This window comes from Theropithecus gelada, chromosome 20 (genome assembly GCF_003255815.1).
Source record: "Theropithecus gelada isolate Dixy chromosome 20, Tgel_1.0, whole genome shotgun sequence".
In the NCBI taxonomy this organism is placed as follows: domain Eukaryota; kingdom Metazoa; phylum Chordata; class Mammalia; order Primates; family Cercopithecidae; genus Theropithecus; species Theropithecus gelada.
In genome coordinates, this window is record NC_037688.1 from 59,950,733 (window position 1) to 59,978,051 (window position 27,319).

Here is a 27,319-nt window from a genome sequence, read left to right on the forward strand (position 1 = left end):
GCTATTGCGTGCCAGATTTAGATCTTGAAAACCAGCATTCACTCACCCACCCCCAGGTAGCCTCCAGGAATTCAAGCAGAAGGGCGTACTGATTCGGACATTTGTGGGAATACCTTACTAGCTTCCAAAGGCACAAGGTGAGCCTTCTTAGTGGCTCAGGTGTGGATGAGCAAAGTTCAGCTTCCAAGACGGATGTGAGCCAGTTTGGAGGCAGGGGAGTGAGTTTGTGTAGGAAACACCCAAAAGAAAGAAAACACCCTCCGGCTCGGTTGGTTACGACAAGGCAAAACCTTTAATAACATGAGTGCTTATTACATTAGCTGCTTCGGGGCTCTGACATCTTTGATTTCTGGTCATGTTTTTCTAACACATAAAGGTGAATGCCTCCCTCAGGCCACCTGGGCGGTGGTTGGTTTCCTGAGGATTCGTGTGGGTAGACAATGGGGACAACTATGAACGCGCCTGATGGAGATTCAGAAATCCCCCCTGGCCACCACCCGTGACTTTTAGTAAAGTCCTCTTCCAAGGAGGGAAGAATGTGGAGGTCCTTCCAGTAAAGAAGGAAGAAAGGAAAACATCTGGCACAGATACACAGAGAGAGGAATGACATGAAGGGATTGGCTTGAAAAGTGAGGGAGGATGGAGGGGTTAGGACTTGGAGGGTGAGGGGCAAATGTGGGAGAGGGCTGAGTCCATTTGGTTTCAATCTTTGTAAAAAGTAATACCATCACGAGGACCATGCCATGCAACCTCAGAGACATCTCTGTACACTTCCCCCAAGGCTGTGCTGGGCGTGGGGCAGAGGTCAGAGGTCAGTTCAGACGGGCGTGGTGCGCCTGTTGGCCGGATTATTATGCAGTGACTCTTTGAACTCTTTGGGTGTGGAATTGTGGAACTGTAGAAAAGCGTGGTCCCGGTCGGAGTTGAGGAGGGTCCCCATGGTGATCTTTGAGGGGTCCCGGGAGAGGGTGAACATCGAGATGTCAGTGGAAGGGATGGTGTGGAAGCCTTTGCTGATGGGGGACAGGTCTCGGGATCTGGGCTCGGTGGAGCGAGAACTTGACCGCCTCCGGAATCGATACCTGTAGGGTGGGAGGCGGGCAAAAGTAGATTTCTTCAGGAACTCCGAGTGAGATTTGGCTCGTAACTGCTGATGTTTTTCAATATAGATGTGCACGGCAACCACTCCTACAATTTCTGCGATGATGAAAGAGAAGGCTCCGAAATAAAAGGACCAACCATAGGAGTAACTTTTTTTGGAGTCACGCTGCCCGGGGTCTCCAGCGTTGGCTGATATATAAACTATGATGCCAATGATGTTGCTTAACCCTAAGAGAAGGGGAAAAGAAAAATACATCCTTTATAAACCTCAGTGAGAACTGTCACTTTCCATCTTAAAATATTTATAGAAAATGTGGAGATAATGGGGAGAGAGGATAATGGACTATAGCTGGGAAATCCAACCACTGAGATCTTCTTGCATGTTCTATCACTTGGGAAATGAAGAATTCTGCTGCTCAGTTCCAGGCAATGTGTATTCAGCTAAAGAATACACCCTACTCCTACAGCAAGTACGGAAGAACTCAGAATGCACTTATTTTTCCGTTAGAAGCAATTCATCTCATCAACACTTAATCTTTGGCACTAAGTCATGAAGATTGTAAAATGAACAAGATACACGCCCCTGCCCTTGAATTCTTTACCATTAGTGGCAAAGACTGACATGTAAATGCAATTACAGGAAAATACAGTAAGGGTTCTACCGGAGACACATAAAAATGATTCAGGAAGAGAAGAAGAGAGAAAGACTAAGAACCTGGCACTGAAGATGAGGTGACATTTGAGCCAGATCTGAAAATTAAACAGGGGTAAGCCAAGAGATGAAAGACTGTTGACGATGGCATGTGAGAGAAGGCATTGAGAATGACTTACTAGGGTTCTAACTTGGGTGCTTGGGAGGCTGGTGGCATTTTGAGCTCAGATAAGAGGCAGCAGAGAATCCAGGTTTAGATGAAAGAGGAGGTTTGAACACATTAAGTTGGAAGTGCTTATGGAAAGTCCAAATGGAGCTGCTCAGTGGAAATGTATGGGTCTGGAGCTGAAATTTGGAACAATAAATAAACCCATGGGGAAGAGGTGGGAGCTTACCAAGTCTTTTTATCTGCACAGGATATGATAATGCTTCAGATCAGCTGTTGTTTGAGCACCAGGGCACCAGGACTTGGGGAACAGGAAGCTGTTACCTCCAACAGGCAAGGCTTGCAGACTTAGCTTCCCAGAGTGCCAATATTGTTGGAAATAGCTGCTTAGCCCACAGGAGAGGAATCAGTTTCCTAGGTAGTGGTCAGTAGGAGCAGGAGGTTTGAGGGGCTGTGCACATCTCTGCCTACCTTTCTCATGTTCTTACTCCGAAGGGGATATGTCTCTTTTTGTCCCTTTGTTTCAAGGGCCTCATCCAGGGCTTGGTGCCAACAATGACTCATGGAGGTTGTTGGTACACCAGCTGGCATCTCTTTGCCTCCAAATTTAGGCTACCTGTAGGGTGGTGCTAAATGGAGGTTGTCCCTCATTATAGTTTCCAACAACAGTTGGTGAGTAACCATTTCCAGGAGCCTCCTGAATTCTCTCTCTGTTCCTTGAATGTTCCATACTCTTTGTGGGCATCCCCAAGATCTCCCTACAGTCCAGCAACCAAAGGGTTAAAGCTTGGTAGAGCAGGAGACACAGGACTGGGCTCCAGTGCCACCCTTCTGATTAGCTGGTGCACATCCAGTAGGGTTATTCGTTTTTGTTGTTGTTGTTGTTGTTGTTGTTGTTTTTTAGAGATGGGGTCTTGCTCTCTTGTTACCCAGGCTGGATTGCAGTGGAACAATTATAGCTCACTGTAACCTCAACCTCCTGGGCTAAAGGCATCCTCCCTCCTCAGCCTCCGGAATAGCTGGGACTACAGGTATGTGTTACCAAGCACAGCTAATTTAATTTTTTTTTTTTAGAGATGGGGTCTTGCTATGTTGCCCAGTCTGGTTTTGAACTCCTAACCTCAAGTGATCCTCCCACCTTGGCCTCTCAAAGTGTTGGGATTACAGACATGAGCCATCATGCCCAGCCTCACTATGTTGAATAGGACTTCTGATTATATTTCATCTAAAACTTGTCTCCAGAGTACAGGGCTAAAATCTGCTGCTTCTCTCCTGCCTCCTCTTGGTTCTACCCAGCACAGACATTCAGCAGGTAGGCAGCACGTTCTCATCACTGAGCTATTTCTTATGATGGGGGCTGACACATCCAGCTCTGTGTCAGGCTGCAAGAAACAACAGGGTGACAAACGGCTCCTCTTCCTGGAGTGTCAATTTGGCTTGAAGATGAGTAGGGAAGACATATTCTTTTATATTAAAATGAACATGGATATAATAAGGAGAAGGCAGAATTCACATGAATTTTTAAGTTAAATGGGAGTCAGACTTCAAAGACGTCTCAGCTCAATGAAGGTGGCTTCTATTGATGTCCCCTGACTCCCCCGGGCCATGTTTTTTCTCTCCTCTGCCGTGAGGAATATTTTGGTGGCAAAGTTTGGAAAGTCCCCAAAGAAGGTCTTTTTGGCGGCAGTGCGGTGGGTAGCGGGGAGTGGGGGAAGGAAAGAAAGAAGTTCAAAGAGAGGCTCAGATGTTAGACTGGGCTGATAGGAAGCCAAGCGAGTTGCCAATGATTTACAGGGTGCTTACCATGTGCCAGGCACTGTGCAAAATCTTTATATGCATCCTACCTATTAATCATTGCAGCAGGCCCACTTAAAAAATGATTTCCCTTTTACAGATGGGGAAACAGACACAGAGAAGGTAACTTACTTCCCGTGTCGAGCACAGCCATTAAATTAAAAGTAATTGCAAAAACCACAATTATTTTTGCATCAACCTAATAGAAAATGGTTGAAGTGAGATTTGAATCCAGAGCTCTTAGCCATGGTGGATTTAGATTTCAGTAACAAGGCTTAGGGAAAACAAGATGTGAGTAGGCAATTGCTTTGTCCTACTTTCAGACTGTAAACTCCCTGAGGGCAGGGACTAGGCTTATCTCCTTCATTGCTATGGCCTTAACTCCCAGCCCAGAGTCTGATTCATAGCAAGAGGGCAATGCATATTGAATGAGTGAGTGAGTGGAGTTGATATGAGAATTAAATGGTACCTTGTATGTGATAATAGCTACTATGTGTTGAACACATACTGGATGATAGGCACCACTCTGCACACTTTATTGCTACCAACTCATTTAATCCTCTTAACAGCTTCAAGAGGTGAGGCCATTATGATTCTCATTTTTCAGATGGGGAAATAAATGGAAGCACAGAAAAGTTAAGTGACTTGCCCAAGGTCACACAACAGGAAATTAGTAGAGCTAGATTTGCACCAGGCAGCCTGACTTCACAGCTTTACGCTCTTGGGCATTCTGCATAGTATCTGACACATAGTAGGTGCTCAAGAAAGGATTGTTTTCTCTTTTTTTCCCCCGGCACTCTTATTTACTGATTTCAAGGGTTGTTAATTGCTTGCCTCAAATGATCAACCTTAGTGTAGATGAGCAAAGAAGAGCCTTTGAGAGTAGTGACTCCTCCAATCCTTTCACTTTAGAGGTGGAAAAACAAGATCTTCAGGTTCTTTGGGGAGATCAGTGGAAGGGTCTGGGATTAGACCCCAAGCCTCTGCCTTCCCATCAGGCTTCCTCCACAGACTCACACGCTTTCTAGTTCCTACATATCTAATCTACCTGCCATCCCTCACAACACCTCTTGTGAGAAGAAAGTTGCTGGTGACACACTCTTCCCTAACAATCCCCTTGGGGGACAAAATAATGATCTTCTCTGATTCTCAGGAAACTCTCACATCAGCATGACACTGGAACTGATCCTCTGGAGCGGCCAAGACCAAGCGCCTGGGAGGTCTGGACCGGGCCACCAGTGACAGGAGCGTGCCTCAAGACAAAACAAGCCCCTGGGTTTGCCAGATGCTAACATCTGTCCACACAGAGCAAGGTAGGGGCCACTGCCACCTGTGGGCTGATCTCATTCCCCTGGGGCAAGATGGCAGTTTTCTTTCTAGTCTGTTGCTTGAATCAGTTCTCAGAGACTCAGCTTTAGACAGTCTCCCTTTCTCATCTTACGGAGGGGGAAGCAGTGCGGAAGGAATTCAAGCAAGATCTTGTGGGGCTCCAGATTTTGGAACTGTGTTGTTGCTACTTTTCTAATACTGGAAAATCATATTGTGCTTTCTCTGTACAGTCTCTGATGTGGTTTGGCTCTCTGTCCCCACCCAAATCTCACCTTGAATTTTAATAATCCCCATGTGTGAAGGGTGGGGCCAGGTGGAGATAATTGAATCGAGGGAAGAGTTTTCCCCATACTGTTCTTGTGGTAATGAATAAGTCTCATGAGAGCTGATGGCTTTGTTTTTGTTGTTTGTTTTTGTTTTTGTTTAGATAGAGTCTCACTCTGTCACCAGGCTGGAGTGCAGTGGCATGATCTTGACTCACTGCAACCTCTGCCTCCTGGGTTCAAGCGATTCTCCTGCCTCGGCCTCCCAAGTAACTGGGACTACAGGTGTGCACACACCACGCCCAGCTAATTTTTGTATTTTTAGTAGAGACGGGTTTCACCATGTTGGCCAGGATGGCCTTGAGCTCCTGACCTCAGGATCCACCCACCTCAGGCTTCCAAAGTGCTGGGATTACAGGGGTGATCTGATGATTTTAGAAAGGGGAGTTCTCCCGCACAAGCTGTCTTGCCTGCTGCCATGTTAAGACGTGACTTTGCTCCTCCTTCGCCTTCCACCATCATTGTGAGGCCTCCCCAACCATGTGGAACTGTGAGTCAATTAAAATTCTTTCCTTTATAAATTACCCAGTCTCGGGTATGTCTTTATTAGCAGTGTGAGAACAAACGAATACAGTCTCCTTCCAGCAAATCCCATGCAGCTGGTACTATTATCATTATGATTATGACTATTTTGAGACAGAGTCTTGCTCTGTCACCCAGGCTGGAGTGCAGTGGTGTGATCATGGCTCACTACAGCCTTGACCTCCCAGGCTCTAGCAATCCTCCCACCTCAGACTCCTGACTAGCTGGAACTATAGGCACCCACAACCACGCCTAGCTAAGTTTTAAACTTTTGTGCAGATCCGGTCTCGCAATGTTGCCCAGGCTAGTCTTGAAGACCTGTGCTCAAGTGATTCTTCTGCCTCAGCCTTCCAAAGTGCTGAGATTACAGGCATAAGCCACCAAGCCCAGCTGCAGTTGGTACTATTATTATTTGCCATGTTATAGTCAAGGAAACCAAATTACAGAGCGATGATCACATTTCCCAAGGCCTGATTGGTGGATCCAGGATTGAAATCCAGGGGGGTTGCAAGCCACTCTTCCTCACCATTTTATACTGTCCACCACTGTCCCCATCTCAATCAGTACTCTGCCATCACCTTGCAAAGTTTGAAAGTCATCACCAGAGTCCAGCCCCATCTTCCTCCATCCCTGCCCTGTTCTTTGCTTCTCTAAAGCATTTCATCCAGATGGCACTGATCCACCCCAAGAGGAGTGGGCTAGGAAGAGATGGTAAAGGGATGAAAGCAAGGATGAGGATGAAAACCCAGAGGGAAGCAAGGAAGACAGGACACCAGTGAAGGGATGGAGGTGGAGGGAGGTGAGAGAAGGCAGAGAACAGGACCCTTTTCTGAAGGTTGTCTCTTAGCGTCCTTGCCACCCTGTGCCTTCTTCTGGTCAGGGCTGCTATTGACTATAAGGTCTTCCCCCAGAGCATCTCGGGCTGCTGGTCTTTACCTTGTTCCCAGAGATGCGTGGAATGATAAGAGGATTTGAGCACTTCAAAAGCTGGATGGGGCTGGACTCTCGTGATGACTTTCAAACTTTGCAGGGTGACGGCAGAGTATTGATTGGCATAGGAACAGTGGAGGAGAGTATCAAATGGTGAGTAAGAGAGGGTTGAACAATAATTAGCTGGCAAACACATATCTTGAAGGGCCAGAGATAGTACATGAACATGCCCAAGTGAACACACAAATGCACTTCTATATTTTTACATTTACTTATTTATTTTTTAGAGATGAGACCTCACTTTGTCACCCAGACTGGAGTGGAGTGGCAAGGTCTTGGCTCACTGTAGCCTTGACGTCCTGGGCTCAAGCGATCCTCCCACCTCAGCTTCCTGAGTAGCTGGGACCACAGGTGTGCAGCACCACACCCAGCTAATTTTTTAATTAAAATTGTTTTTTGTAGAGATGAGGGTCTCACTACACTGCCCAGGCTGGTCTCGAACTCCTGGACTCAAACAATCCTCCTGCTTTAGTCTCCCCAATCAGTTCACACATACCACATATGCAAGCAGCAAGCATGTATGTACACTCTTATACATCTCTCTCCTTCTCTCTTTCTCTCTCCTGCCCCTTTCTTCTTCCCTCTCTCTGTTTCAATCTCAGCCGATCCTGCCATGCTGTTTCCTACCCATTTTTCCTTCATGCCGGCTTCAGCTAGAGTTTTGGCATCTTCGGTTCTAATGAAATTCTTTGAGTTCTCATCCTTAGCACAACTGGAGCATTTTCTTGCTCCTTCCCTGGAGGGAACCCTGAATAGCATTGCTTCCTCCACGTGGCCCTGGCTTCGGTTTGGTATCTGTGAAGATCTCAGGGCTGGGGCCAGACACTCACCTGCAGAGACAAAAAAGATGCCCGCGCTGAGAATGACATTGTGTCTGCTGCGGTGGAACTCGCTGGCTGCCACGCAGAGCCCGCCGAAGAACAGCAGCGTGACACTGAGGATGGGGAAGACACTGGAGGCCCTCACAGCTCCTGCGGAGAGAAGGAGAGAGGCTTCTGCCTGTGCCCAGCCAGCCCCTGGGGTCCTCCCACTGCAAGCACAGGGGTACCTGAGAGGAAGGCAGCACAGGAGGAGAACAGAGCCTATGTCTAACATGAGCATGAGACCAGGCGCTCAGGGCCTGTGCTTAGAAGGAGTCTTAGCCCTTGGGGTTGATGCTCTGCAGTCACCATCCTGAGAGTCTTAACAATTTTATAATGGAATGTATGTTTTGTAAGTGAAGTCGGATGGGACAATGACACACGCGCTGGGGCTTGGAGACTTGACTTATGTGGAACCCCACTCCCTACCTCCCCACCTATCACCAACACCTTCCCACCTCCCTGCCTCCCTGTAAAAGGCTCTCAAACACCCATTCTCCCTCCTCAGCCCAGCGACTATTGCCTCTGCTTTGCCCTTGGTGGGAGCCCAGGCATGGACACAGGGAGAGTAAGAGTTGGGTGCAAGCCCCAGGTCCCTGGGAGGGTTTGCACTCACCAGGGAGTGTCCCTGAACCCAAAGAGTGTGATATTAAACAGCAAATAGAAAACACCATGATAGATCGAGAGAGATGGCAGAAAAAATTAAAAGTTTTTTGTTTTGGTTTGGTTTTTTGTCTGGGGTTTTTTGAGATGGTGCTTATTCTGTCACTCTGGCTGGAGTGCAGTGGTGAAATCATGACTCACCGTAGCCTCACCTTCCAGGCTCAGGCAATCCTCCTGCCTCAGCCTCTCAAGTAGCTGGAACTACAGGCATGTGCCACCATGCCTGGCTGATTTTTGTAGTTTTTGTAGAGATGGGGTCTCGCTAAGTTACCCAGGCTGGTCTAGAACTCCTGGCCTCAAGCAATCTTCCCGCCTCAACTTCCCAAACTGTTGGGATTACAGGCGTGAGCCACTGCGCCCGGCCTAAGCGCCCAGGATTTTCATTTCACACTAGACCCTGCAAATGACGCAGCCAGCCCTGTATACAGGGACTCCCATCAGACCACATGCTGCTCATTAAAATGCAGAATCTTTCCCTGCACGCATCTACATTTGCATAGTAGAGAGTGTGACAACACCCATTGAATACCCATTTAGTCACGAATGAACAAATGAATTTGCTTATTCATTTGACAAACATTTCCTGAGCACCTAATAGATGCTAGGTGCTGTGGCGGGTGCTGCAGTCAGAGCTGACATGTTTAAGCACCGCAAGGGCACAGGCACTGCCCTTCAGAAGGGACACCGGCTGAGGAGTCGAAGCAGAGTCCTGGAGGTCCCTGCGTCAGCTTTTTACTAAATACTTTCTGGATCATGGAAGGCCCTAAGGTCATGGGAGAGGGGCCCCATGTGGTTGAGGTCCCAGTATTTACCCATCCAGTATAAGAGTATTTTCTGGTGGATCCAGGCCAGAATACATCAGCTGAATAAATTCCGTGCTCATTGGTTTACTAAGGAGCCAGGGGTCCTGTCCTCATGGGGCTTATGCTCTAGTAGCAATGACAGGCAGGACCAGCTACATAATTTACAGGGCCTTGTGCAACACAAAAATGTGAGGCCTAGGTGGGCATGGTGGCTCACGCCTGTAATCCTAACACTTTGGGAGGCAGAGGTGGGTGGATCGCCTGAGGTCAGGAGTTCAAGACCAGCCTGGCCAACATGGTGAAATCTGTCTCTACTAAAAATACAAAAATCAGTTGGGCGTCGTGGAGGGCACCTGTAATCCCAGTTACTTGGGAGGCTGAGGGAGGAGAACTGCTTGAACCCAGGAAGTGGAGATTGCAGCGAGCCGAGATTGTGCCATTACACTCCAGCCTGGGCGACAGAGCAAGTCTCTGTCTCAAAACAAACAAACAAACAAACAAACAAACAAAAAACAGTGAGGCCTCTTGTTTCAGAATTGTTAAGAATTTCAAGATAGTGACAGCAGAGCATGGAACCAAGGGTGGGGCCCTTAGGAGGGCCAAGCCCCGTGTAACAGGTAGGACCACAAGAATCCTACGCCTGTAATCCCAGCACTTTGGGAGGCTGAGGCGGGAGGATCACCTGAGGTCAGGAATTTGGGATCAGCCTGGGCAACATGGCAAAACCCCATCTCTACTAAAAAATAAAAAATCAGCCAGGCATGGTGGTGTGCGCTTGTATTCTCAGCTGCTTGGGGGGCTGAGGTGGGAGGATGACTTGAGCCCAGGAGGTGGAGGCTGCAGTGAGCCAAGATCGTACCACCGCACTCCAGCCTGGGCAACAGAGTGAGACCTTGTCTCAAACAAACAAACAAACAACAACAACAACAACAACAAAAACCCCATAACCCAGGCAAGAGCCCTTCATAGCTTGGACTGGGTGAGGGTAGACCTGAGGTGGTAAGATGTGGCCAGATTCAGGGAGTACTTTATATTTTGAAAGTAAAGCCAACAGAATCCGCTGATGGATTGGCCGTGGGCTGCTGGTTGTGTTTGGTCTTAGGTGCTGAGCGAATGGAGGAGCTTCTCCTGACCAACGACACATACGAGGTATGTGGGCCAGGGAGGGACACGAGTTTATTTTGGTTCAAGGGTTCAAAGCTTAGTTCACGTTAGTCAGTGTTCAAGCCTTTAAACTCCATATTCACTAGGTGTTTTTCTGCCTGTTTAGCTCCGGTCATTTTCATTTGCTACTGCACTTTCATTCATTTGCTTGTTTGTGTTTTCAGTTTTCTGAAAATTTGGTAACTTATTTAACCTGTGGGCCTAGGAGGGATGAAGGGGGAGGCCTGAAGTGGGGGTGCTGAAGGCACACAGGTGTGAGGAGGTCAGGAGATGGAGACCATCCTGGCTAACACAGTGAAACCCCATCTCTACTAAAAATACAAAAAATTAGCCAGGGGAGGTAGCGGGCACCTGTAGTCCTAGCTACTCGGAAGACTGAGGCAGGAGAATGGCGTGAACCCGGGAGGTGGAGCTTGCAGTGAGCCGAGATCGCGCCACTGCACTCCAGCCTGGGCGACAGAGTGAGACTCCATCTCAAAAAAAAAAAAAAAAAAAAAAAAGAGAAGATGGAAGGGATTTTGCTCTGGTTTTGAAACTGCCCAATCCCTCCTTCTTTCCTTCCTTCCTTCCTTCCTTCCTTCCTTCCTTCCTTCCTTCCTTCCTTCCTTCCTTCCTTCCTTCCTCTTTCTTTCTTTCTTTCTTTCTTTCTTTCTTTCTTTCTTTCTTTCTTTCTTTCTTTCTTTCTTTCTTTCTTTCTCTCTTTCTTTCTTTCTTTCTTTCTCTCTTTCTTTCTCTCTTTCTTTCTTTCTTTCTCTCTCCTTCTCTCTCTCTTCTCTTCTCTTCCCTTCTCTTCTCTTCTCTTCTTTTCTTCATGGAATTTCCCTCTGTCACCCAGGCTAGAGTGCAATAGTGTGATCTCGGCTCACTGCAACCTCTACCGCATGGGTTCAAGCAATTCTCCTGTCTCAACTTCCCGAGTAGCTGGGACTACAGGCACATGCCACCATGCCACCCTAATTTTTGTATTTTTAGTTGAAACTGGGTTTCACCATATTGGTCAGGTTAGTCTCGAACTCCTGACCTCATGTGATCCACCTGCTTTGGCCTCCCAAAGTGCTGGGGTTACAGGTGTGAGCAGGCATGTAACCATGCCTGGCTGAAACTGGCCCAATTTTCTAATAGGCTGGATGCCCATGAACTGAAGCTTGAGAAACTTACATGTGTAAGTTTCAATGAAATGAAATGCAACTGCTGCCTGTTGCCCAAATCCTATTCCTTGCCCCTCCTGTTTTCCTTCCTGGCTATATCAACCCTTAACTTTAATTAGGCATGATTAGTGTCCTTGCTGAGTTCTGGCCTGCTGCAAAGTCCTGCAGTTCTATTATGCAGGCTTGCAGGAGGCAGAGCTGGCTCCTGGTTCCTTTAGCTCCTAGATCGAGGGGGCCATCGCAGGGAGTGAGCTCTGGGGTTCTGTATGTGAGTGTAGCTTATTTTTAATGGGCCCAGCTATGGGCACAACTTAGTTATAATTTGTAAAAATGTACACAGATGACCCATGGGTTTCCAGTTGGATTCTTGCGTTGGGCCCTTGCAAATATTAGGGGCGGGTCTCCTCCAGTGGTTTCAAGCACCTGTTTGGGACTTGTGGACTAACCTTTAAAGGGATCATTTGCATTGCATATTGACAAGAATCACTTGAATATTCAATGTAATGAGTGTAATTAATAAAAAGTGAATACCTTTTAAAAAATCAAAGGATGATTAACCTTTGATGTGTGCCCTAAGAAAATGATCTGAATGTTTGAAGCTATGGAACTATATTGGTTCCACAAAAGTGGATATTTGGGCCTGCCACAGAGGCTCATGCCTGTAATCTCAGCACTTTGGGAGGCAAAGGCAGGTGGATCGTTTGAGGATAGGAATTTGAGACCAGCCTGGGCAAGGCATAGGGGGACCCCAACTCTACAAAAAATGTAAAAAGAAATTAGTCAGACATGGTGGTGGTGGGTGCCTGTAGTCCCAGCTACTCAGGAGGCTTGAGTCTAGGAATTTGAGGGTGCAGTGAGATATGATCGTGCCACTGCACTGCAGCCTGAATGACAGAGCAAGACCCCATCTCAAAAAAAAAAAAAAAAAGGTTTATGTTTGAAACATGTGGATAGGAGATATGTAAATGTGACTGTTTCCCAAGTGGTGCAATCATCATCTGGGAACCCATCGGTGGGGAGATCCCACTCTTTGCCCCACAAATGAGACGCAAGCAGATTCTGTCAACTCTGGCTATAAGTGTCTGCCTCAAACAGGAAATCTGCTGCTGCCATTTTCCCCTAAGTCAGTGGAAGTCCACCTTGCATTTGTTTTAGCCCAGTGGACACATGGTGACTTCAGATCAAAGAGGTTTTTACTGTCTTCCTTCCCTGTTTCTCCTCCCCAAATTATATGGAGCTAAGTTAAGGTCTTAAGGGTGGGGACATAAGCTTGTTCTAGTGTAGCCCCACCACTGGAGTCTGAGTGGGACTTTCTAAGTCCAGTACTGTGTTGTGGGAGTCTCTAGTCAACAGAATCTGTGGGCTTTGAACTTTCTGCTGTCAGAGGCGTTGGAAACAGAGCGACTCCATCTTGAATAAGGGCTGGGTAAAATGAGGCTGAGACCTGCTGGGCTGCGTTCCCAAGCACAGGATGAGATAGGGGTCAACACAAGATATAGGTCACAAAGGCTCTGCTGTACAACAGGAGGCAATAAAGAAGCCAGCCCAAACCCGCCAAAACCAAGATGATGATGAAAGTGACCTCTGGTTGTCCTCACTGCTCATTATATGCTAATTATAATATATTAGCATGTGAAGAGACACTCCCACCAGCACCACGACACTTTACAGATGCCATGGCAATGTCAGAAGTTACACTATGGTCTAAAATGGGGAGGAACCCTCAGTTCCTGGAATCGCCTGCCCCTTTCCTGGAAAACTCATGAATAATTCGCCTCCTATTTACCATTAATCGAGAAATAACTATAATATACTAGGTCAAGTGGTCCATGCCCCTGCTCTGTTGATGGAGTAGCCATTCTTTTGTTTCTTTACTTCTCCAATAAACTTGCTTTCACTCTACTTTGTGGACTCACCCTGAATCTTTCTTGTGTGAGATCCAAGAACCCTGTCTTGGGGTCTGGATCTGGACCCCTTTCCAGTAACGCTGCTATGGGTTTATGCTGTAGCCTACCCCAAAGAGCACAGGAGAAAGAGGAAACAGCAGAAAACAATCCCAGTCCCACCAGGGGTGTGGGTCAGGACAGGGAATGGCAGAGTGAATACCAGGGCAGGGAGAACCCTGCGGAAATGCGCTCCCAGCCCTACGTGGCTGGATCAGGCTGGATCAGGAATTCCAAAACTCTCAGCAGGAAATCTGTGTGCCCATTAAGTCCTCTCCTTAACCTTAGCCAAATTCTGCTGCTACTGGTGAAGCTTAGGTGGACCGTGGGCTAGGGGTGAGGAGAGAGGGAGAGCCATCTTCCCAGACCAGAGAAAAATACTTTGTCAGAAAAGTTATGGGCCTCTCCGAAGAACTTAAAATCAGCTATACAAGTTGTGAAGTAGAAGTCACAGTTCTTTTTAGTCTCTAACAGGGCAAACGTTAAAATGTTTTATCAACATAGGAAAGAAAACCAAAGAAAATAGGCCGGGCGCGGTGGCTCAAGCCTGTAATCCCCGCACTTTGGGAGGCCGAGATGGGCGGATCACGAGGTCAGGAGATCACGAGGCGGATCACGAGGTCAGGAGATCAAGACCATCCTGGCTAACATGGTGAAACCCCGTCTCTACTAAAAAATACGAAAAACTAGCCGGGCGAGGCGGCGGGCGCCTGTAGTCCCAGCTACTCGGGAGGCTGAGGCAGGAGAAGGGCGTAAACCCAGGAGGCGGAGCTTGCAGTGAGCTGAGATCTGGCCACTGCACTCCAGCCTGGGCGACAGAGCGAGACTCCATTTCAAAAAAAAAAAAACAAAAAAACAAAAAAAAAAAAAACGAAGAAAATATATGGGCACTCTGGTAAAACCCCACTGGTGACTAACACCATTCTCTATTGAGAAGATGCAAGTAATCTGTGTCATCTCTCAAAATTTGGTCAAGCTACATCTCTAAGTGTGGCTAATTTTGCTCTCCACACTGAATCTTTTTGAGCTGCTGATGTGAGGGGTGAGAAAAGAAAACAGCGTTTATCTGAGTAATGCAAGTCCTTTTAATGATCAGGCCCAGAGAGACATTAAAATGAGGCAGTATCACGTCCTTCCCTCCTCTTTGAGCTGCGTGCTCATCTCTTGACATTGCTTGCTTTTGCCACAAGTAGCATAAATTAGCCTAATAATGCTGCATCTGACACTATCCTCCACACCCTATAGCCAATCACTAATCAATATTATTGATTAGTGCAAAGGCACAATCATGGCTCACTGCAGCCTCAGCTTCCTGGGCTAAAGCAATCCTCCCACCTCAGCCTCCCGAGTAGCTGGGACTAAAGGTGTGCACTACCATGCCTGGATAATTAAAAAAAAAAATTATGTAGAGTTGGTGACTTGCTATGTTGCCCAGACTGGTCTTGAACTCCTGGCTTCAAGTGATCCCCCCATCTTGGCCTCCTAAAGTGCTGGGATTACAGGTGTGAGCCATTGCACTTGGCCTCATTATCCTTTTGAGTGAACTCAACACACATACTTGCTGAAGAAATTACACTGAAATCCCAAATCAGGTTCTCTCTGTGCCTCGACCAATAGAAGGCTCATCTCTGCAGTGAATTTTGCTATTGCTAATCCCATGCAAGAAATGGGAGCTAATGCATATTGTCTCCTGACTGTGTGTTGGGCCCTAAGCTAAGTGTAATATGCGTTAGTTTACTTAATTTTCATGACCCTGTCAGATGGATGGCATTATAACCTCCATTTCAGAAAAAAATGAAGGAAGTTAGGAACTAGAGAGGTAAAACCACTTGTCCCAGGTCCAGCCCAGCTAGTAAAGTCAAACAAGGGTCAAAGCCCAGATTCCAGAGGCCTTGGCTCCAAGCCACCACACTCTCTTGGCTCCTACACACTGTAGTTGTGACAGTTCATGTCCTATCCAGGTTACCGACTTTGGAAAAATCCTACAGAGACATTGGCCCTATCCCAGTAGGACTGGAACTGGAGGGAAGTCAAAGGAGAGGTGAACTTGGGTTTGTATTTATTCTCCTAGGCGTTGCCCCTTGGGACCTCACACATTAGCATCTCACCTCACCCATTAGCACTCTGCCATTAGCACCTCCAGTCCCCCTCCCGGGAAGGTAAAAATCTGCATTCAAGTTGGAGAAAGTTCCTTAGATTTTTCTCCTAAACTGACTAAAAAGAGCTTTTCAGTTTTGACTCACCTACTTTTCGTTCTCTTTTCCTTCCTCCCTCCCTCCCTCCCTCCCTCCCTCCTTCCCTTCCTGCCTTCCTCCCTTCTCTTTCTTTTCCTCTCTTTTTCTCTTTTTCTTTCTCTTTCTCTTTCTCCTTTTCTTTCTCCTCCTCTTTCTTTTCAGAGACAGGTTCTCACTCAGTCACACAGGCTGGATAGCAGTGGTATGATCATAGCTCACTGCAGCCTCAATCCCCTGGGCTCCAATGATCCTCCCACTTCAGCCTCCTGAGTAGCTAGGAGTACAGGTGTGTGCCACCACAAGCAGCTAATTTTTTAATTTTTTGTAGAGATGGGGTCCTGCTATATTGCCCAGGCTGATCTCGACCTCCTGAGCTCAAGCGATCCTTTCTGGCCTCTGCCTCCCAGAGTGCTGGGAATACAGGCATGAACAGTTCCCCACCCCACTCCCTGCTTCTTCTTTCTGTTTCTAATTCACTGAAACTAAAGGGGCTTAGCTCTCAGAACCACATGAATGTCTGTGTGTACCGGCACATGGGGTTTCTTTGCACTTGTCCATCTCTAGGGATGGATGCTGAGGAACCTCCAACTCAGAGGCAGCTGGGTGATGGCAGGGGCCCATCCCTTCCTCCCAGAGAGACTCCAAAAGCCGGGAAACTTACGCAGGAGATACTCAGCTGTGTCCTGTTCGTAGTCAGCATCTTCAGGGAAGTGATCGATTTTCTTGCACACACCTCGGAAAGCCCCTGTGGAAACAGATAAGGGTTCTGAGCCTGGGGGAGGAGACAGAGCTCCGGGGGCCCAACCTGGGTCCTCACCTCTGGCTGTTGGGGGCGGTAGGGTTGTTGGGCTGGTAGGCCCAAGAGCACCTTTATTTTTTATTAGAGACAGGGTCTCATTCTGTGGCCCAGATTGGAGTGCAGTGGTACAATCATGGCTCACTGCAGTCTTGAACTCTTGGGCTCAAGTGATCCTCTCACCCCAGCCTCCCAAGTAGCTGGGACTATAGGCGTGTGCCACTATGCCTGGCTAATTAAACATTTTTTGACAGTGAGAACAAAAGGTCTCACTATCTTGCCCAGGCTGGCCTCAAACTCCTGGCCACAAGCGATCCTCCTGCCTCAGCCTCCCAAAGTGCTAGGATTACAGTCATGAGCCAGTGGGATCAGTCACCAACAGCATGCTTCTTTAGGGCACAAAAAAGAGATGAGTGGAGGCCAAAGATAAACAGTACCAAGTGGGAGATGGAAATGTGCTGCTTTTTAGATTTTGCAGGATGTTGGGATCCACTTTACAAGGGCAAAAACACCATGAAACATAAACACTAATTATGAGGATGATCTTATCTTTCCCCTCTCCTCCAGTCAGTGAAGGTAAAAGCAGGTAGAATTCAAGTACATCATTTTTTTCTGCTCATTTTACCAATGAGGAAACAGGGCTTAAGAATTTTTCTTCAAATCACTCAGGTAAGTAGTTATTTAGGTTGATGCAGAAGTAATTGTGCAATTACTTTAGTTATTCAGGTTGGTGCAAAAGTAATTGCGCAATTAGAGATGGGGTTTCACCATGTTAGCCAGGATGATCTTGATCTCCTTATACAATTGTGCAATTACTTTTGCACCAACCTAAATAGAACCAGCATTCCAGCCAAGAGCTGAATCCAGGCATTCCAGAATAGTCCTCTCCCCCCAGCGATGTTCATATCTGACCACAGGACCCTCCCTTTCCTTCTCTGCCCTCCCAAAGGATCACAGCTCACTGTCCCTCGCTATGAGGTTCACCCCTTCAGGAGCCTCAGATTTGCTGAATGTGCATCTTGAACATTTGTCCACATTGGCTGACTTTTGTTTTGTTTTGTTTTGTTTTATTTGAGACAGAGTTTTGTTCTTGTCGCCCAGGTTGGAGTGCAATGGCACGATCTCAGCTTACTGCAACCTCTGCTTCCCAGGTTCAAGAGATTCTCCTGCCTCAGCCTCCAGAGTAGCTGGGATTACAGGCACCTGGCACCACACCTGGCTAATTTTTGTATTTTTAGTAGAGATGGGGTTTCACCATGTTGACCAGACTGGTCGCGAACTCCTGACCTCAGGTGATCTACCCGCCTTGGCCTCCCAAAGTGCTGGGATTACAGGCGTAAGCCACCTTGCCCAGCCGAGGTGTGGATGTTTAATCATAATTTTGGGTATTGGTTAACTAGACAGTTAACCAGTCTCTGGGGGCAGTTAATAGCTCTGCCAGTTCTTTTAAAGGAAAACAAATTTTCCAGAAATTATGCATTCTTGTCCCTTTCCGTGTCTGTGTAGCTGGAGTGGAATGTGGCGGGGCTGGTGGGGGCGGGCGGGCATCGCGATGTCGTGGAAAATGGACAAGGTTCAGAATCAGACAGAGCTGCCTTGGTATTTCAGAGCCATTATTGTAAGGATGAAATAAGACTATACATGAACATGAGATAATTTTTGCAAAGCTCTAGGCATGTCTTAATAATGGCTGACACTTATTAAGTGCTTCCGATTGGCCAGGCACGTAGCTGAAACCTTATATCCCTTATCTCATGTACCCTGTTTACCACCCCAGGAGGTAGAGGCTATTAATATTAACATTTGGTAATGAGACAATGGAAAATCACAGAGGAGATGGTGTCACAGCTGGTGAGTGACGGAATTGATTTTTGGAGCCAGGTTTCAAAGGCTGTGGTTTCACCATTACACTATGAATAGTAGTCATTATTATTATGGCTACTATCATGATGTCTCTTATGATCTCATAAAAATAAGAGTGTCATATATTTAATTTCTTCTATAAGTAGGCTCCAGGCCAGAGCCATTTCACAATAAATGCCTTGGAATATGTAGAACATCTCCTTGGTTCTGATTCTCTGCTTACCAGGCAAAGAATAGACTCAGAACCAGGAAGGAGGTTCAGGAAAGAAGACTCAAGGAAATTCCTAGAAAAAAGACAGACCCATAATTTCTTCCCTGATATTGAAAAAAAAAAGACCTTATTTATGCTTGTTCATAGTTTAGAGTTTCATTTATATATTCCTGTTTGGTTTTACGCCCCATCCCCTTCCAGTTGACTGGATAAGAAATCATAATAAGTAACACACGTGTGCACCTACTATACACCAGGTGCCATTCTAAGCATTTATGTTTTTTTTTTTCCTGAGACTGAGTCTCGCTCTATTGCCCAGGCTGGAGTGCAGTGGCACGATCTCAACTTGATGCAACCTCCTCCTCCCAGGTTCAAGCAATTCTTGTGCCTCAGCCTCTCAAGTAGTTGGGGTTACAGGCGTCTGCCACCACGCCTGGCTAATTTTTGTATTTTGGTAGAAACGTGGTTTCACCATGTTGGCCAGGCTGGTCTTGAACCCCTGACCTCAGGTGAACCACCCACCTCAGCCTCCCAAAGTGCTGGGATTACAGGTGGGAGTCACTGTGCCCAGCCACATTCACGTGTTTTATCCTCTTTAGCTATCTAAATGACTTTACAAGGTGCCTAATGTTATTTTTTATTTTTTTATTTTTTGGTTTTTTTTGAGACAGAGTCTCGCTCTGTCGCCCAGGCTGGAGTACAGTGGCATGATCTCGGCTCACTGCAAGCTCTGCCTCCCGGGTTCACGCCATTCTCCTACCTTAGCCTCCCAAGTAGCTGGGACTACAGGCGCTCACTACCACGTCCAGCTAATTTTGTTTTTGTATTTTTAGTAGAGACGGGGGTTTCACCGTGTTAGCCAGGATGGTCTCAATCTCCTGACCTTGTGATCTGCCCATCTTGGCCTCCCAAAGTTCTGGGATTATAGGCGTGAGCCACCGTGCCGGGCCTGAGGTGCCTAATGTTATAATGAGGCAAGGTTATTAATACAAGGAGGAAATTGAAGCTTAGCCAAGTCACTGATTAACTCAAGGACACAGTTAGACATTTACTAGCTGACCCCAGAGATAAAGTTCCTAACTATTATTATGAATTGCACTCTCTTCAACAAGTCTCAGTGTTGTGAGCTAAGTTCTTTGCCTGGCGGCTTCATGATCATTTTGTAGCCCACCCCCTACTATTGTTGTTGGCAATGAACTGGACCAGTAGCTTCTCCATTAACTATGCTTCCCCATGGCATGTGCCAGGGGCGCCTGGGCAGGGGAGGGGTGTTGGTAGAGTGACACCGTCCATTGTTAGTTGATTTTCATACTCCTCGTTATTTGCTGTTTTCCATACTTGAATTCCACGAAAGATTTCAAAGGAAGAAAGTGTTCAGGTGAAGATGGAATGGGAACACTACTAAATACAGACCAGTCAAAATTATTGAGGGAATTAGGAACTACATACGTGTGGGCATCTGCTTGCAAAATGGGCCTATTCATGGTGGCTTCAGGCAGCTTGAGACTAAGACTTAGAACCAGCAAATACCAGTAACTCCTGGAGACACAGTCACTAGTTTTGTTGTTGTTGTTGTTTGTTTGTCTTTTAGGCAGAGTTTCGCTCTTGTCACTGAGGCTGGAGTGCAGTGGTGTAATTTCAGCTCGCTGCAACCTCCACCTCCCCAGTTCAAGTGACTCTCCTGCCTCAGCCTCCCGAGTATCTGGGACTACAGGCATGTGCCACTATGCCCAGCTAATTTTACATTTTTAGTAGAGACAGCGTTTTGCCATGTTGTCCAGGCTGGTCTTGAACTCCTGGCCTCAGCTGATCCACCTGCCTCAGCCTCCTAAAGTGCTGGGATTACAGGCATGAGCCACTGTGCCTGGCCTGCAGTCACCGGTTTTTAATGTTCTAAAGCAGCTTACTACTATCCATGTTTGTATGGCCCATGAGCTAAGAATAGTTTTTGCATATTTAGATGGTTGAAAAAAAAATCGAAAGAAGAATATTATTTGTGACCTGTAAAAAAATGTGAAATTCAGATTTCAGCCTCAGAAAATAAAGTTTTATTGAAAAACAATCATGCCCATTTGTTTATATTGCTTCAATTTCCTGATTATAACATTAGGCTCCTCATGAAGCCATTTTGAGAACTAAAGAGAATAAAACATGTTGATGCCACTATCACAGAGTTCAGTATTTGCCACAGAGACAGCAAAGCTGAAAATATTTACTCTTTGGCGCTTTAAGAACAATTTTGCTGGTCCCTGGTTTAAAGATTTCTGTCCCAAGAAGGAAAAAATGGAAAGCAAAGGGGAGTTTGGGCCTTCCTGGGATAGAAGACATAATCTAGACTGGTGTTTCTAAAGTAGATAATACTGGCTTCTGGGGCAAATCTGGGTTGCAGACTGTTTCATTTTGTGGTTTTATCTGTGTGTGTTTGTTTTACCTGCAATACTCTTTTGCATATTTTATTTTTAAAAATTAAGCTTCTGCATTTTATTTTATTTTATTTTATTTTATTTTATTTTATTTTGAGATGGAGTCCTGCTCTGTCACCCAGGCTGGAGTGCAGTGGTGCGATCTCAGCTTACTGCAATCTCCACCTCCTGGGTTCAAGTGATTCTCCTGCCTCAACCTCCTGAGTAGCTGGGATTACAGGCGCCCACCACCACGCCCGGCTAATTTTTGTATTTTTAGTAGAGACAGGGTTTCACCATGTTGGCCAGGCTGGTCTTGAACTCTTGACCTCAGGTAATCTGCCTGCCTCCGTCTCCCAAAGTGCTGGGAGGACAGGCGTGAGCCACCGCCCCTGGCCTATGCTGCTGCAATTTAAAATTCTGAATATTTCACATTAAAAACTGATTTGCAGTTTCTCTTCAAAAACGGGGACCTCTGTCTCACATTTCCATGCGGGAGTAATGAATCCCTGGATGACGTAGCTGACATCAGCAGCCCTCTTTAGACTGGGTGTAAGCTCTCCAGTTGGCCAAAGTCCCCACCTAGCTCTATATTCTTGCCTGGCCCTGTAGATTTTCGAGTTTGCAACCCCTGAACCAAACGTATTTAGTAGGAGCCCAGTCTTTGGTGTCCCACGTGGGCATGAATCCTGACTCAGCCACTTACTAGTTGTGGTACCTATGGCAAATTACCTCTTCAAACCTCAGTTGCTTCTTCTACAGAATGAAGATAATGATAGTAACTTCATGGAGTTGCCATGAGAATCAGTTGAGGCAGTAATAGCAGTTATTACGCCAGTTGCTGTTCTCAGCACTTTACACACAAATCTTTTAATTAGGCAATGACATAAAGCACTTAGTTCAGTTCCTGGAGTATGGTAGGAACTTGATATATTACAGCTATTATTACCGTTGGTTTTGGTAGGTATTTTAGGATCACAAGAGACACATTGGTGCCATGGTGAGATTTTAAGAAGCAATACAGAAGGAAAAGGAATCAAGAATTTTCCCCAAGGAAGACTCCACACTGAAAATGAATCTGCTGGCACCCCATGTCATACATGCATCACAAAGGGAGCTTGGACATTCATGTAAGTAGCATATTGCTGGCTCCCAGAAATAACCACTATTTAGCATTTTTGTATATTTCCTTCCAGGCTCTTTTCCCCCTGTGCTTTCGCATACAAATGGCTTTACAAAACTGGGATCGTGCTGTTCTTCTCACTTATATTTTCTTAGGAGTATCTTCCCATATCAGTAAATCTGAGAAAAGTAGAATGAGATTGGACTTGCCCACCCACTGCAGAAGATGGAACCAAGAAAAATGGTGAAGACATGTAGACTGTAAGGATGAAGTCAGGATGCAGAGAGGAGCACTGTCCTGGCACAGCTTTAAGCTCAGGCATTGGAGTAGAGAGAAGTAGAAGCTAAAGGAGGAAGAGGATCAATGGCGTTTGGTTTGGGGGCCGGATCCGGTGGTTACAGGTGAGGGAGGACAGGAGCCCAGCGAAGGGCATGTGTGAGAGCTCGGCCCTGAGAATTCATAGACCCCAGGACCCGGGAAGAGGTTTGGAGTGAAAGACAGAGCCAAAAGAGATTTCCGGAGGTGCTGTATGAAGTACAGTTGCAGAGACCAGCTTTTTGGTGGCCACAGCTTCATCCTGGGGAAAGAAGATCGTACCAATGGTTTGTCTCTGGTTCAGACAATGGAAAAGTACTTCCTTCACATGAGGAGGGGTGCTGTCCTTAAGTGGATACTTTTTTTGTTTTTCTGCTCCTTTTTAGTTGACATGTAACAATCGTACATATTTATGGGATACAGAGTGATACTTTGATACGTGTATATAATGAATAATGATCAAATCAAGATAGTTGCCAAATCTATCTCTTTTAGCTTTTGGAAAAGATACACTAAATTATTTTATTTATTTATTTATTTTGAGATGGGGGTCTCACTCTATTGCCCAGTCTGGAGAGCAGTGTCATGCTTATGGCTCGCTGCAGTCTCAACAGTTTGGGCTCTAGTGACCCTCCTACCTCAGCCTCCTGTAGCTGGATCTACAGGTATGCACCACCACACCTAGGCTAATTTTTATATTTTTTGTAGAGATGGGGTCTCATCATGTTGACCAGGCTGATCTTGAATTCCTGGGTTCAAGTGATCCTCCCACCTCAGCCTCCCATGTAGCTGGGACTACAGGTGTGCACCACCACACCCAGCTAACTTTTGTATTTTTTGTAGAGATGGGGGTCTTGCCATGTTGCTCAGGCAGATCTTGAACTCCTGGACTCAAGCAATCCTCCCACCTAGGCCTCCCAAAGAGCTGGGATTACAGGTGTGAACCACCACGCCTGGCCACACTAAGTTATTGCTAACCATATTCACCCTACAGTGCTACAGGACATTAGAACACATTCCTCCCCTCTAGCTGTAACTTCTGACACTTTTTCTTAAAGGTTAAACCCTAGAAATTTTCCTACTGAAATCAGCACTGAGATAAGAATGCTCACCATTGCCTCAATTATTTGTTATGGTTCTATACATTCTAGCACAAGAAGGAATAAAACAGAATTAAGAGTTACAAGCAACAGAAAAAACAAAAAAAAGGAATAAAATTACAATTTCCCCAGGTCATAGAATTAACCTACTTAAGAAACTGAAAGTAGGCCGGGCGCAGGGGCTCACGCCTGTAATTCTAGCACTTTGGGAGGCTGAGGCGGGTGGATCACCTGAGGTCTGGAGTTCGAGGCCAGCCTGGCCAGCATGGTGAAACCCTGTCTCTACTAAAAATACAAAAATCAGCTAGGCGTGGTGGTGGGCACCTATAGTCCCCGCTACTCGGGGTGCTGAAGCAGGAGAATCTCTCTAACCTGGGAGGCGTAGACTGCAGTGAGCTGAGGTGGCACCACCGCACTCCAGCCTGAGTGAGACAGCGAGACTCCATCTCAAAAAAAAAAAAAAGGAAGAAGCAGCTGAAGGCAATTAGCTGAAAAAAACATAGTAGAATGAATGAAAGAGCTCAGTGAGGTGGTTTCTTACACGATACTAAGCCATACAATAAAGCTGTAATAATTAAGTCATTGTGGTACTGGCATTTTAAAATCACATTTACTAGGATATTTTTTCAATACCGAGAAATAATACAAAGAAAACAAGAAACAGTCCATTACCCTTTATTCGGTTAATCCCTTTTAAATTAAAAAGAATAGATGTACGTAGAGAATTAAAACAGTATGGAAGGGATTAAACGTGCTTTCTCCACCACCAAAAATTCTCTCACCTGATAACTCAGCAGAATAATTTTTTGTTAACTGCACGTGGAGTGAAATTATGTCTAAGCTGAGAGCTGAAGGTTAATTAGAAGTTAATCAGAGGAAGGGAGGTGTGTTTCTCGAAGCAGAGGGAATAGCATGTGCGATGATGAGAGAATGAACAAGAGAAAAACTCATTTGGGAACTCAAAGTAGCTCAAGGTGTTTAGAGGATGAATGGTCTGGAGGACAGATCCAGTGGGTACAGGTGAGAGGAGAGGGGTGATGGGAACCGGGGAAGGTAAGTGTGAGAACTGGGTTATGAAGATTGATTTTAGGTCCTAGGGATTCCCTAATGCCCAAGACAGAGACGGTCTTGATCCTCGGAACTTGCATTCTCATTGAGGAGAGAGACTATAGACAATATATCCGAGCTTTGAAAGATACAAAACACTGGGGCTGGGCACGGTGGCTCATGCCTGTGATCCTAGCACTTTGGGAGGCTGAGGCAGGCAGATCACTTGAGATTAAGAGTTCGAGACCAGCCTGACCAACTTGGCAAAACCCTGTCTCTACTTTAAAAAAAAAAAAAAAAAAAAAATTAGCTGGGCATGATGTTGCGTGCCTGTAATCCCAGCCACTTGGAAGGCTGAGGCAGGAGAATAACTTGAACCCAGGAGGTGGAGGTTGCAGTGAGCCGAGATCTTGCCACTGCACTCCAGCCTGGGTGACAGAGCAAGACTCTGTCTCAAAAAATAAAGAATAAAAAACAAAAAACCAAGAAAGATACAAAACAGAATGATGTGATAGCAACTCTTCATGGGGTGGGGGCAAGTGGAGGGCAACACTGGATAGGGTTGTTGCAGAAGGGACATGAGCTCAGACCTGAAAAAAAGGAGCCAGTTATATGAAGAGTCCAGGAAAGAACTTTCCAGGCAGAAGGAAATGGAAATGCAAAGACCCTGGGGTGGGAGTGTACTTGGTGAGTTTGAGGAATGGAAGAGAGGCTAGTAGGAAAAAAGAGGGCATATTGCAGTGGTTTCACTGGGTCCATCAGCTGCCCTTTCAGCTGTCTTTTCAGCACTGGGATGACTGTGTCCATCAGCTGCCCTTCTAGCTGTCCCTTCAGCACTGGGATCTCTGGAAAATCTAGGAGGTTGAGTTGCACATGGACATGGACCAAGGTCAGTCCCAGCTCTTTCTTAGGGTAAGGAGTAACCTTGAGGCCACCAGATTTGGGGTAACTGAAGGAACTGACCTGGTTCTGGGTGGCTTCTAAACATGCAGGAATGGGGAGGGAATCTAGAAATGGGATGTTTTTAATTTTAATTCTTTTTTAATTTAAAAATTATTATTATTATTATTAAATATGGGGTCTCACTACATTGCCCAGGCAGGTCTCAAACTCTTGGGCTCAAGCTATCCTCCCGTCTCTGCCTCCCTAAGAGCTGGGGTTACAGACGTGAGCCACCACACATAACCTGTATGTTTAACTCTTAAAGCCCTATTTGTCTATTGCTGGGGAAAGTGGTGCTTCCCAGGTATTTGAGCTGAATAGGGGCTCAGAGTCCCCATTTTGAGTATTTCCTTTCAGATCTCAGCAGTGTGGGCTCCAGCCTGATCCTGGGAAGTGGTCATCAGCAATCACAAAGGGGTATAAGGCTGCTTGTCTGTGGATTTTTATAAATAAGTCATATGGTTGCAATCTGGGGGAGAAATCGGCTGCCTCTTCTTCAGCAGGTGCCTATCTGACCTCTAGAGGGGTAGTGTGGTGTACTGGTAGGAACACAAGCTTTCGGTTTGAATCCTTGCCCAGCCACTGAGTTACTAATTGTATGGCCTTGTGTAATGGACTGAATGCTCACTTCCTCTCAAAATTCCTATCTTGAACTCCTGGGCTCAACAGATCCTCCTGCCTTGGCCTCCAAAAGTGCTGGGATTACAGGTGTGAGCTACCATGCCCTGCATGCATTAGGATTTCAAGAGTAGTCTAAGCAACATGGCAAGGCCCCTCTCTACAAAAAGTTTAGAAATTAACTGGACATGGTGGCACACACCTAGAGTCCCAGATGCTCAGAAGGCCAAGGTGGGAGGATCGCTTGTATCTGGGAGATTGAGGCTGCAGTGAGCTATGATTGCACCACTACACTCCAGCTTAGGTGACAGAGGAAGACAAAGGAAATCCTAATGCCTACGATGATGGTATTAGGAGTGGGGTCCACTGGGACATGATTAGGTCATGAGGGTGGGGCCCTCATGAATGGGATTAGTGTCCTTATAAAAGAAACTCCAGAGAGCTCTCTTGTTCTCTTTCTGCCATGTGGAGACACAGTGAAAAGACAGCCATCTGCAACCCGGAAGAGGGCCCTCACCAGTACCCCACCATGCAGGCACCCTGATCTCAGACTTCCATCCTCTAGAACCATGAGAAACAAATTTCTGTTATTTGCAAGCCACCCATCCTATGGTGCTTTGTTATAGCAGCCCAAATGGACTAAGACACTTTCTTCCCCTCGGCCTTGATCTCTTCATTTTAGTTTTTCTTTTTTTAATTTTAATTTTATTTTTTCAAGGTAGAGATGGGGTCTTGCTATATTGCCCATGCTGGTCTCGAATTCCTGGCCTTACACTATCCTGCCACCTTGGCATCCCAAAGTACTAGGATTATAGGTATGAGATCAAGTGCCTGGACTTGATCTCCTCGGTTAGAAAATGTTAATGATTGGCCAGGCGCGGTGGCTCACGCCTGTAATCCCAGCACTTTGGGAGGCTGAGGCAGGTGGATCACGAGGTCAGGAGATCAAGACCATCCTGGCTAACACCGTGAAACCCCGTCTCTACAAAAATACAAAAACAAAATTAGCTGAGTGTGGAGGTGGGTGCCTGTAGTCCCTGCTACTCAGGAGGCTGAGGTGGGAGAATGGTATGAACCTGGGAAGCAGAGCTTGCAGTGAGCCAAGATCAGGCCACTGCACTCAGCCTGGGAGACAGAGCGAGAATCCATCTCAAAAAAAAAAAAAAAAAAAAAAAAAGCCAATGATCTCCAGATTGCTGCGGTTTCTTTC

General features: G+C 46.3%; 1 protein-coding gene across 1 annotated transcript in view; it reads right to left on the reverse strand.

Annotated features, from left to right (window-relative positions):
* Positions 1-273: 273 nt before the first annotated feature.
* CACNG3 (calcium voltage-gated channel auxiliary subunit gamma 3) overlaps positions 274-27,319 on the reverse strand; it is a 110,775-nt gene continuing 83,729 nt past the window's right edge. The window contains exons 2-4 of the mRNA XM_025370489.1: positions 16,354-16,437; positions 7,708-7,848; positions 274-1,329 (exon numbers count right to left, since the gene is read on the reverse strand). Coding sequence (XP_025226274.1) covers positions 818-1,329; positions 7,708-7,848; positions 16,354-16,437 — 737 coding nt within the window. The 3' untranslated portion in view covers positions 274-817. The remainder of the gene's footprint in view (positions 1,330-7,707; positions 7,849-16,353; positions 16,438-27,319) is intronic.